We start from the raw sequence: 12,181 nt of genomic DNA on the forward strand, positions 1-12,181 counted from the left end.
GGAAAACAAGCAGCAGGAAGGACTTAGGTTTTTGAAGAGGCGGAGTGCAGGCTGCTGGGGCCCCCACCCCTTACCTCTGCCTTTGCTATGGGCCACAAAACTTCTGTGGCTCTACAGTGGCAGGCCTGACAGATGACCTGGAACAATCAAGGATATCATTTTTTTTTAACTTCATTTATGCACAAGCTGAGTATTGCTGTTGGGTCTGCCCTGAGGTCAGGCTTTCTCCGCCTTCTTGCCAGTGCCCACCCCTGACCTGGGGTCCCTGACAGAAGAGGCAGGCTCCTCCTGGTGCCCCTGTTATTGAACTGGGGCAGGGGAGAGGGGGAAATTAGGGCAGAGCCAGTCGGTGAGCGGACTTGTCAAGGGATTGACAGTGCCCCCTCCTCTCCCGACAGCCCTGACCTCAGGCTCCCTTTCTCTTCCTATAGTGTGCACCAAGGGTCAGGTGGTGAGTGGCCAGTACCGGATGCTGGCGAAGCATGGGGGCTACGTGTGGCTGGAGACGCAGGGGACGGTCATCTACAACCCTCGCAACCTGCAGCCCCAGTGCATCATGTGTGTGAACTACGTCCTGAGGTGAGTGTGTGAGGGCCAGTGGGGGTGGGGTGTGCGGGGCCTGAGCTCCCCAGACTAAGGATGGCAGACCCGGGGAAAGCCCAGCCTCTCCAAAGGCTCTTTGCCAGCTCTTTGCAGTGTTGATCCTTATGACCCAGAGGGCTGCCGTGGGCGTCTCAGCAGTGGGGCACAGAGGTATCCCCTCTCCAGTGCTTTTTCTGTCCTTTCCCTCGTCTGTCTTCGCTGTCATCCCTCTAACCCACGTGGGGAGGCAGAGCAAAGTCATCACTTAACGAGTGTTTTCGAGTGGGGAAAAACCACTCATGTGATTTGAGAAAAGCAGATGTAACACCCTTGCTCTGTAGCACCTGGGAAGCTGGATAAAGTCATTGCTAGGGTGAAACAGACAAAACCTTTCAGACCTGTGCACACCACGCAGCATCTGATCACAAAACAGCATCCCAGACAGATTCCCTGTCCGAGCGCACTCCTGATGCTGCTCCCTCAGCTCCAAACTGCTGTCTGTGTGGTTCTGTACAAAACGACGACCCAGTGTCCATGCCCATGTGTTTGGCTGAGAGGCTTGGGCATCAGGGTTTCCCTGTGCCTAGGGAGCAACAGGACTTGGCTAGAAAATGTGGAAGGTCTGACGTGCCCTCTTGTTCCATCAGTGAGATTGAGAAGAATGACGTGGTGTTCTCCATGGACCAGACAGAATCCCTGTTCAAGCCACACCTGATGGCCATGAACAGCATCTTTGACAACAGTGGTGAGGTGGCTGTTTCTGAGAAGAGTCACTTCCTGTACACCAAGCTGAAGGAGGAGCCGGAGGAGCTGGCCCAGCTGGCCCCCACTGCGGGAGATGCCATCATTTCTCTGGATTTTGGTGGGTGCTCCTCAGCTGAGCTGGGGGTTGTCGAACCCTCTGGGGGTGGGGGAGGATTCTACCATAACATGCCTCCCTGACCACAGCTTCTCCTTAACCAGAGATGCCCCTGTTCCTTCCCTGAGTCTTATTAATCATCTGTTAGTGGCCAGACTCTGTGCTGGGCACAACAGAACAACACACGCAGCTGCCAGGGGTGAGGCCGTGCTACTCCTGACCTCGTGAAGTGCTGCACCTGGAGGGGTTATGGAGCATCCCTCCTGAGCAGTCACATCTCCCCCATAGGAGGGGGGGGTAGGAGTCTGAGATGAGAGAGGGAGGCAGCAAGAAACCCACCCTGTGGCCGCTGGCACGGTTTCACAGGGAGGGTGGCTCCCCACCTGCACCTTAAAGGACAGATTGCTTTTTAGGCAGAGTGCCAAATGGAAATAATGTTAAGAGAGAGAATTCCAGACACATGGATGGAGAAAAGGGTCAGGCCCAGATTTAGCCCCCATTGGCACTACTTCTTTAAACATGTGCTGGTCCCACAGGGACATGAGTCCTTATAGCCACAGAAACAGCCTTCAGGCCCTCCTGCTCCCATGCTGGAAGCACTTAATGTGTACCTGGGCGCTCCTTCCTCCCCTGCGTGTCCCTGTGCGTGACCCACAGGCTCTCCGTGGCTGCGGAAGGAATAGGTACGGCTGCCGTGGCTGCCCTGGACAGGTCTCGGCCCCTGTAGACATGTTCTTGAGAGGCCACAAGAGACCCGCAACTTCACAGAGTCGTAGAGGGCCGTCCTGGGACGAGAGGTTTTGTAGCTTCCCTGTTGTGCCGTAGCAGGAGGCAAACTGCCCAACTCGCCTCTCCTAACCTTCTCATCTACATGCCGATCGCTCTTCAAGGAACAGCGGCTCCGAATACATTTAGTCTCTGAAAATGAAATGCTCCAAGAGGGTGTCTTCTTGAAAGGGAGTCTGTACGTTTACTCAGAGCCCCAGTTAAAGGGCCCTTTGTCCCAGCTAAGCCTCAGAGCATGGAGGGCCTAGCCCTGGGCATGATTTCCAGACCCTGTGGAGATTTCCTGTGCATCCTTTGGGCTTTCTCTGCCCTGGGCGGGAGCCCAGTGATGTGGGTGTTAACCAAGGCAGACCCTTGTCTCCACAGGGAACCAGAATTTCAAGGAGTCATCAGCCTATGGCGAGACCATCCTGCCCCCCGGGCAGCCATGGGCTGAGGAGTTGAGGAGCCACGGTGCCCAGAGCGAGGCCGGGAGCCTGCCCGCCTTCACCATGCCCCAGGTGGCTGTGCCAGGGAACACCAGCCCCAGTGCCACCAACAGCAGCTGCTCCACGGTGAGCGCCCCTGGAGGGAGGCCACGGAGAGGGTGCGCTCTTCCTTCTGGCCACTGCCGATGGCTGCACAGCCTGGACAGAAATCCTGCCCTCCTCCTACCCAACTTATCCCAGAGATGGCGACACGTACCTGCCAAGTATCCGAGATGTTTTGTTGTTGCCAGTGGCCAGCCCATCCCCGCCCCCACCTGAATAAGTCCCTCGAAGGCAGCGGCTGAGTTGTGCGTGGTTTGAGCCCCTAGCCCTGCTTCCTGCCGGCTCAGAGCGCAGAGCTGGACAGGTCCCCGAGCCCTGCTGGCCATGGCCTTCGGCCCATCTGCTCCTCAAGACAGGCGCATTTTATGAGGAGACTGAAGTTCAGAGAGGTTGATGAATTGACCTAATACACACAGCTTATAAGGAGTGGGGCCTCTGCCAGTAGTTGGGTGGAATGGAGTTGATCTCTGGGCCCAAGAGTGTATTTTTCCTCCCACCTTGGACTTTGGGGAGACCAGTGTCATACCCTTGACATTGTCATTCTCCTTCTTGGTCTCCAGCCCAACAGCCCTGAAGACTATTACACGACTCTGAACGATGATCTGAAGATTGAAGTGATTGAGAAGCTCTTCGCCATGGACACAGAGGCAAAGGACCAGTGCAGCCCCCAGGTAGGCGGCTGTGGAGGAGATTGGGCTGGCCCTGCCCACCAGCTGCTGCTGGTGAAGGCCCATGTCTGGTCTTGCAGCCTCAGGTCTTTGTGGCAGAGACCAGTGGAGATGCTGTGGTCATGGTCCCTAACTGGGTGAGGGTGCGGGGAAGTCGAGCCGGTGGAGGTCCCTTCTCCCACTTCTGCCCTGTGCTTTACCTGTGCCAAACCCAGCGCCTCCACTTTGACCTCTCACCTCGTTTACCTCCTACTGACTCAGGCAGCTTTCTTAGTGCCCATGAAAACCAACACTGCAACTGAACTTTGCTTTAAGGAAGCCCGACATTTAAAAAGGACATCCAGATGTATAAAATATTTATAAGCACAGGGAACAATTACTCCCTCCTCCACAAAGTTAATCATCTTAGGAGTCTTTGAAACACTGTTCTATTTCAAGTGCATTTAAAAATGGCATCTGACTCATAAATTTTCATTTACATGTCACATTTCAGGAAAGCATTTGTTACGTAAGGCCAAATGCTCCTGCAAAAGCTGCGTAAACAGGGCTGAGGTGGGTGGGTGGTTGCACGTTTGACAAAACGCAAAGGAAAGTCATCCGTTCCTATTTGTCTTAGCCTGGGTTATTCATTCGAAGTTCCTCCTTGCTCCTCTGCTTGTCTCGTTATGCTGCCTGGCCCAAGTTCCAGCTGTTCTGCCAAATGCTCCCTGTGCCAGCCCTCCCTTCTCTCCTCTGAACTCCACTGGGATTTATTACTTAGCACTTGGTCATAACTGTCTGCTTCTGTCTTTAACCGTTTGTTTCATTGTAATCATTAACACCTGAAGCACATCCCCCTCCCCCCCACTCCCGTGAGGGTGTCATTCTCGGAAGGAGGAAACTCCTCTCTGCGTCTGCTTGGGGGTGTTCCCTGTGGCACGCAGTGCGACCCTGGGAGCCTGAGGGGCCATCTCTGAGGACCTGCTGACTAGGATGAAGGCCATGCCTGGGGCCTCGGTCTCTGAGCAGTCGCAGTGGCGCCCTGGCATTGGCTGTGTGTCCAGGCCTGTGCCGAGCCCACGAGGAGGAAGAGGACAGTGCTGCGCCTGACTCTCCAGGAGCCACTGTGTGCAGCACAGGCCTGAGTGTCCCCTGACGACAGTCGCCATGAGCCAGAGGAGGCAGGGATGGCTTTGTGGAAGGGGTGGGGCTTGCTGGGGCCTCGTGAGAGAAGGTGGGGTTTGGGCAGGTAGAGTGGAGAGAAGAGAGCATTTGGGTGGGGTGGGGGTGTGACACCGGCATGGTGTGTGGAGGGTGTCCACGTGCAGACATGTGGCCAGGCTGAAGAGGCGACGAACTGCACGGAAAGGCTGGGGGTCTGAGTACCCTGGTGGGCTGCCGGGAGCCAACAAAGGCATCAGAGCAGGGGCGTACCCCTGTCAAGCTGTGCCCGGGATGACTGACTCTAGCAGGGGGGAGGGGGATGAGGGGCCCAGATGGACTGGTGTTGGGGGCAGCACCAACTGCTGAGTGCCTTTGCCTTTGCACTGCGTCTCCTCAGGTGGATTTCAGTGAGCTGGACTTGGAGACGCTGGCACCCTACATCCCCATGGACGGGGAAGACTTCCAGCTGAGTCCCATCTGCCCGGAGGAGAAGCTCTTGCCCGAGAACCCTCAGCTCCTCCCCCAGCAGTGCTTCAGTACCATGACAAACATCTTCCAGCCGCTGGCCCCCATGGCTCCCCACGGCCCCTGCCTCCTGGACAAGTACCAGCAGCCACTGGAGAGCAAGAAGATAGAGCCTGAGCACCAGCCCCTATCCTCCATCTTTTATGATGGCGGGAGCAAGGTGTCCCTGCCACAGTGCTGCGGCCAGGCCAGCGCTCCTCTCTCTTCTTTGGGGGGCAGATTCAACACACAGTGGCCCCCTGACCCACCATTACACTTCAGGCCCGCGAAGTGGCCTGTCAGCGGAGATCAGCGCACTGAGGCCCTGGGGGCATCGCCGTTGGGGGCCCCTGTCACCTCGCCTCATCTCTCCATGTTCAAGAAGAGGTACGTGGCAGTGGGCCCTGGCCGCTTCAGCCAAGGCCGTGCTGAAAAGGGAGGGAACAGATGGGCTCCCACAGAAGGGAGACCTGGGGCCCAGACAGACTCGCTGCCCCAGCACCCACTCCTGCCGCGCAGTGGCTGAGCCTCCAGTTAGCCGTCCTCAGAAATCCAAGAGCCTAGGCTGCAGGGTGTCACTCCGAGGCCCGGGTGGCCTCGAGCAGGGATGTTTTTTATCAGAGCTGGAGGGAGCCCAGAGGAGACTGGGGACAGGAAAAGGGAGAGAATTTGGCTGTCCAAGCTTTGAACACCAATGTCTCTCATCGGCACACCCCTTAGAGCCCCTCTCTTATTAGAGTTCATTACCGGAGCCACAGAACACAGCGGCCTGAGCAATGAGTGTCTCAGTTCCCTCATGGAGCCCTGGTTGAGAAAAGTGAAAAGATGCCCCTGCCTCTCCCTGCCTCTTGGTGCCCAGCACTGCCTTCTTGGTCCTGCCTTCCCTGGCTCCTTCAAACCCCCCACAAGCCCCATGTCAACCAGCTGGGCACTCACTGGGCGAAGGCCAATGGTTGGTGTATGACCTCCAGCCACCAGGGCACATTGGTCACGCTGCCCTGGGGCACGTTCCCTTGACAGAGCAGCGCTCATTGGGAGCAGCTCAGGCAGAGGGAGAGGGGGCAGAGAAACCCTCCTGAAGATGGAGGGCACCTAGCGGGGCAGCTGCCGAGGTCAGGCCTAGAGGCTGCCTGTGTACAGCTGGGCGGGCGGGCAGGCGTGGAGGGAGGCACAGGTGACATGGACTGTTAGCATCTCGCCAGGTAGAGGAAACTGAGGAAGGGCAGCAGAGCCACTGCTCAGGCCCTGGGGCCCATACCTTCCTCTGGGACTCTGCCCTGTGGTCTTAGAGCCGCCACAGTTGCAAGTATTAGTTCAGGGAGGGCCCTCTGAAGGCCCGAGTTCAGGTGAAGGTACCGGGTGGCGTGGGGCTCCAGACCCCCTCACGGCCTCTCTTGGGCTTGGCAGGTCTGCGAAGGGCTTTGGGCCTCAAGGCCCGGACGTGCTGAGCCCAGCCGTGGTCGCCCTCTCCAACAAGCTGAAGCTGAAGCGACAACTGGAGTACGAGGAGCAAGCCTTCCAAGACATGAGTGGGGTGAGCCACCCCCTGACTGGGGTTGCCTTGGGTTCCCTCCTTGCCCCTTGGGGAAGGCTGGGTGGGGAATCGGGGCCAAGAGTAGGGACCCGGGCTGCAGGGAGCACTCACACACTGGGAGGCTCAGCGTGCCAGCCAGGGCAGCAGGGAGGGGTGGGGATGTGGCCTTTCAGAGAGAGGGAGTGCCTGCCTTATTCTGGGCATCGCTGCCCTGAGCCCACCCCACCCCCGGCTCAGCTTGAGGACTTGGTTCTCTGGCCCTCTCCCCTCTACATCTGCCCCTCCCACACCCAGGGGGACCCTCCAGGCAGCAGCCCTTCACATTTGATGTGGAAAAGGATGAAGATTCTCAGGGGCTGTGGAAACTGCCCTTCGATGCCCGACAAGCAGCTGAGTGCAAACATCCCCAGTGGTGAGCCACAGGCCTGGCCCCTCCAGGGAGGGGTGGGGGTGTTTGCCAGTGGAAGGGCTGAGGGCTCAGGGGTCCATCTTGGTTCTTCTACTCACCCGCCACCTGCCTTACCACCCCACCTTCCACACACCCAACTTCGCCTTCCAGTCTGGCTCAAATGACAGTCAAAAATCTCTGGGCTTCAAGGCAGCGGGGCTGGCTCTAGTTCTGGTGATTCTACTGAAGGAAAGGAGGATGCGGGGGGCTTCACAGCCTCTCCCCTCCTCCAGGTCAGCACTGCCCTCACTCTCTGACATTGATCTTTCAGATGAGTTCACCCAAAATCCCATGAGGGGCTCAAGTCAGCCTCTGAGACACCTGCCACCACCACAGCCCCCGTCCGCCATGAGCCCCAGGGAGAGCGCCAAGAGTACGTTCCCCCCACAATGTTGCGCATTTCAGTACCAAGACTATGGCCTGCCGTCAGCTCACAAGGCTGCAGGTGGGTGCACTCGGGGGCTGAGGCCTCCCTGCCAGGGTCCGATGTGTGTGGGAGGGGCGAGGCCCGGAGATGGGCTTCACAAGCGCAGGTCCCAGCTCCATCTGTACAACAGGGGCTCGCTGCCATGAGAGGTCACCACCTTGAGAGGGGTGAACCCTCCTTCCCAGAAGTGATGCAGCAGGAGCTGGAAGGCCGCCTGTCTATAGGGTTTGGAAGGAACCTTCCAACGATCAGCTGCCATCCAAGGCTCTTTTGATCCAATGAGTTCTCAAGCCTGTGTCTTTACTCAGTTCTTTGTGTTACCGAATTCCCCCGTGCCCCCACTGACCTACCGGGGCATCACCCTGCGTTCAGGCAGGAGCTGAGCTGAGCTGAGGACATGCATGAAGGACATGCTGCTGGCGGGGGCTGGGGGTGGCCTGGAAGGCTGTGGGAGAGGTCGCCCTGCTGGGCCTCCTGGACAGTCAGTCGCCTGATGTCTGCCTTCTACCCTGGGCCTCGTTAGTCTGTCACCGTCTTGCAAAACATAGATGTTGTCACAGAAAGGTCACTACTTAGCACGAACAAGTTTGAGGCTGTGGTGGAACATCCCAGACCCATGACCCAAAAGAGGGAGTTTCCTCAGCAATGTGTCTTGGGGCAAATTGCTGTTCTGTGCTTCAGAATCCAGGCTTAGGAGCCACCGGGGCAGCCTGGGGCTCAAATTCCAGCTGCTCTCTTTACCAGCTGGAGGGCAGAGCAAGCCACACCTTCAAAAGCGAGCTCTGCATCCCCAGCATTGCATGCTGGTACCATCTGTATTCAGTACGAAATAATCACTGTTATTCCCGCTGTGAGCCCACACTTCCCCTTGAGCCTTAGAAATCAGGGGGACTTATTTCTGACAGTATGTAAAAGCAGTGAGGATTAGAAAGGGATAGTGAGCAAGCATCCACTGCGACTGTGGGGGCTTCAGACAGGTGGGAGAGCAGCCCTTGTTCACAGGGGGTGAGGCTCAGTGGGGGCGGCAGGTATGGGCAGCGGGGAGGGGCACTGCACATACGCCGCCAAGGGAAAGGACAGTGGAACCTCACATACAGGGACTCAGTGAAGGGCCTCCACGCCCTCCGGGTACCTGGGCCTGCCTTCCAGGGAAGTGGGGTTTGGGTGCTGTGACATCTCCCTTTGCCCCTCCCTGTAATGTGTGTGTGTGTTTGCACACGTGTATGTGCACATGTGTGCGTGTATGCATGTGCGTGCATGTGTGCGCCCAGTGCATATGCCTGTAGATGTGTGCTGTGTGTGCAGGTAGCAGCTGGTTCGTAATCCCCTCCCTCCACTTGGCCCTATCCCCGCCCTCCCACTGCCAGGGCACAGTGGCTTCAGGGTCCCTGGCTCCCACTGATGCCTCCTCCTTCAAAGCCAAGAGGCCTCTGTGGGGGCTCCCTCCACACAACCCCCTCTCCTAAAAACGTCCTCTTGCTGCTGCCCACACCACACACACTCTCTTCCCTGGGGTTCGGCACCCCACCTAGTGGGCTGGGTCCAGAAACAGACATTCTCTGATGGGTCCCCCTCTGAACACAGTTAGGTCACTCAGGTAAGTTGTCATTGAAGAAACAGTGATAGTGGGGTTGCCCCACCCATACCCCCGAGTCACAAAAACTGGAAATGCCTCTTGCTCTCTGTATTGTGCCCTTCTCATCCCCGGTAGCCTCTTATGGAATAGAGCCTTTTCCAGATGTGGGTGTTTGATTTAGTCTTTAAAATACAGTGCTGACCATTCTTTCAGGTACGGCAAGCCGGCTGCTCGGGCCCTCGTTTGAGCCCTACCTGCTGCCCGAACTGACCAGATATGACTGTGAGGTGAACGTCCCTGTTCCAGGAAGCTCCACACTCCTGCAAGGAGGGGAGCTTCTCAGAGCCCTGGACCAGGCCACTTGAACTAGCGCCCCCCACAGGGCAGGCCCCCCACACGCCATCCCGCCAGCGCCACTCTCTGTGTCTGTTTTTGCAGCTAGGTATTTCTAACACAGCACTTTTTACAAGGTGTTCTTACCTGGCAAACTTGCCCAGGTTACCAAGTAATGGCCTTTTTCTGCAGATGCTCACTTTATTATCTATATTTTTAAAGTATACAATTGTCTGACCTGTGTTGTATTCTGTCAATGGAAATATTCTTAAATTTTGTAAGATTTCCCTCCCCAACTTCAATTGCTTCTAATTTATATTACCCATGGGTCTCTGTCTCTCCCCCGCCCCCACTCTCTCTCTCTCTTTCTCTCTCCCTCTCACACACACACACGCACACACACGCACACACAGTATTCATGCTAACAAGTCTGGGGACGTGTGTTCCACTGCAGGCAAAGCTTTGCTCCATTGAACTAAAAAGATGCTGTTGTTGTTGCCAAAGAGAAACAAAATAATTTTGCTTTCACGCTTGATTGGTGGCCTCGCCCTCTTGCAGTCCTTCTCCTTTCTTCCTTTAAAACTAATCACCATACTGTAAGTTTCAGTCTTTTAAGCCAACTCCTCGCTCTAATTTTCATGACTTTTGGGGAAAAGAAGAAATGTGAAGGGCGAACTCCAGTGTATGTGGTTATCTGTGAGAGTTGCAGTGTGGCTTTCCTAAACTGTTTGGTGTTCTCCCCCCCCAACTTTGGTGGATTATTTTTTAATTATTATTATTCAAAACCATAACTGAGTTTTTTAAAACTTTATACCTGGGTTAAGTGTTTATCATATATATGGGTACTTTGTAATATCTAAAGACTTAGAAACGGAAATGCAATCCTGCTCACACAATCACTTTAAGATTTTTTTAAGCTGTTAATTTTCCTTTTCCTGCCGACACTGCACAATTGCTCTCTGGTGGCTTTTGCTTTGGGGGATGCCATAGCCTGACAAACAACCCAAGAAGCAGGATCATTAGGTGGGAGTGCTGCGGGCTGTCCTCCCCTCATGTTCTGTGTGCATTGTGTATGTATGTATATATTGTTATTGCTGCCGGGGGGTCTGAGGGCGCATCACGGGCTAGGGGCGTGGGGTGGGGCACATCGAAGGGAGAGGAAGCGCTTTACTTTCCCCTAGGGTTTTGTTGCTATCCCTGCAAGTGCACTGAGCTATGGGACTCTCCTGGGCTCTCACAGGGCACATTTGGGTGTTGCCAGAACTACCATGAGATGGCTTAGGTGGGAATTCGTGAAAGTAAGCAAGGATTCAGAAATGGTGCAGTGACCCAGTCCATGTCACCCCAGCTTACCACCTGGAGGTGCATGGAGCTGGACTGAGGGAGGGTGCAGAAAGAGGGGGCAGCTGACCTGACCAGCCCCATCCCACTGCCCCCTCCTCACATTGCCCTGCAAGACCAAGGTGCAGTGCCCCTCGCTGGCAAGCAGCAGGCAGACCGTGGGGACCACCGCAGCCTCAGGGCCTCCCCCAGGTCTGCCTGTCACCTGAAGAGACTTGTATAGGTAGGAAGCACTGGAAATGGAGTGTTCGCAGAGCACTTTAACTCACTGGGTAAGAGGGACGATACCTTCAGTTTTTAAACACCAGTCATATGGAACTTATCTGTCATGGGTACAACAAAGAAGTTTCTAGAAACACACGCCTGAAGTGCAACAGGCCAAGAATTGGGTAAGCCTGGATGCACTCTGCCAAAACCAAAATTTACATTTCAAAAAACTCTAAGTTATATGGGAAAAATGACCTATTCACTGTGTTGCCCAAATCACGCGTAAGCAGCACAGCTTTGTCCCCCGCTCGGCGACAGGGCTTGAAGGGTTCCTGCCACGACAATGCTGGCGTTGATTCCTGTGTGCGCTGCCTCGGCATTGGGGGCATCTTACCCTTGCAGTTTTACTAAAACGCTCTGAAAAATATTCCGAGCTTCAATATTAACTTTACCTGTCAATGTAACGATTTCATGTACATTATTCTTTTGTTGAATTCCTACTGACATTATTGCTATATGGGAGCTTAACTTTATAAGGAAATGTATTTTGACACTGATATCTTATTAAAGTATTCTGATCCTACACTGCTGGTGGTGCTTGTTTCCTGTGGATTTTCTGTGGATTACATGGGCATAAAGTAAAGAGTTTATTCGCTCACCGAACACAGGCGTCGGCACCGGTCTTTCTGAGACAGCTGAGGCCAAAGGACAGGAAGATGGGTGAAGGAAGAAAGATTAATATTAATACCTGGCACCCGCCTACGACTGGAAAGCCACGTTACATCGTCCCTCTTTCTATCTGCCACAGGGCCCTTGTCGTGCCCAGCAGGGGGGTGGGGGGCGGCCCAAGGGAAAAGTCATGGCTCCTGCTTTCAGAAAGTCACATGAGCCAGTCTGAGAGCCGTCTGGACCTGTGTGTGACACCCTGCACTTTGTGATGACGGGAAAGCCAGGGCTCGGCAGGCAGAAAGGACTTCAGCTTGGAGGTGGCAGGGCTCAGGGGGGAACTTCCCAGGTAGGATGTGAGTGGGAAGGGCAAGGAAAAAAGAAAAGAAACCTCAGCCAGGAAGAGCACTGTGAAAGCCCCAAATTGGATGTGGACATGATGGGTTCCCTCATTCAAATGTTACCTTTCCAAGTCATGACCTGCTCATGACCAGGCAGCTATCTCCATGCTGCGATCAGTGGGGCGGGGGGGGGGGGGGGGGGGGGAGGGGGTCTACACTCATCCGACCTAGAACCA

General features: G+C 55.4%; 1 protein-coding gene across 1 annotated transcript in view; it reads left to right on the forward strand.

Moving 5' to 3' along the window:
• Nucleotides 1–11,523, forward strand: part of EPAS1 (endothelial PAS domain protein 1) — an 84,171-nt gene extending 72,648 nt beyond the window's left edge. The window contains exons 8-16 of the mRNA XM_024552855.4: nt 432–579; nt 1,230–1,444; nt 2,594–2,781; nt 3,318–3,428; nt 4,966–5,459; nt 6,480–6,606; nt 6,901–7,018; nt 7,326–7,499; nt 9,271–11,523. Coding sequence (XP_024408623.3) covers nt 432–579; nt 1,230–1,444; nt 2,594–2,781; nt 3,318–3,428; nt 4,966–5,459; nt 6,480–6,606; nt 6,901–7,018; nt 7,326–7,499; nt 9,271–9,422 — 1,727 coding nt within the window. The 3' untranslated portion in view covers nt 9,423–11,523. The remainder of the gene's footprint in view (nt 1–431; nt 580–1,229; nt 1,445–2,593; nt 2,782–3,317; nt 3,429–4,965; nt 5,460–6,479; nt 6,607–6,900; nt 7,019–7,325; nt 7,500–9,270) is intronic.
• Nucleotides 11,524–12,181: the final 658 nt, after the last annotated feature.

This window comes from Desmodus rotundus, chromosome 5, assembly GCF_022682495.2.
Source record: "Desmodus rotundus isolate HL8 chromosome 5, HLdesRot8A.1, whole genome shotgun sequence".
Classification (NCBI taxonomy): Eukaryota; Metazoa; Chordata; class Mammalia; order Chiroptera; family Phyllostomidae; genus Desmodus; species Desmodus rotundus.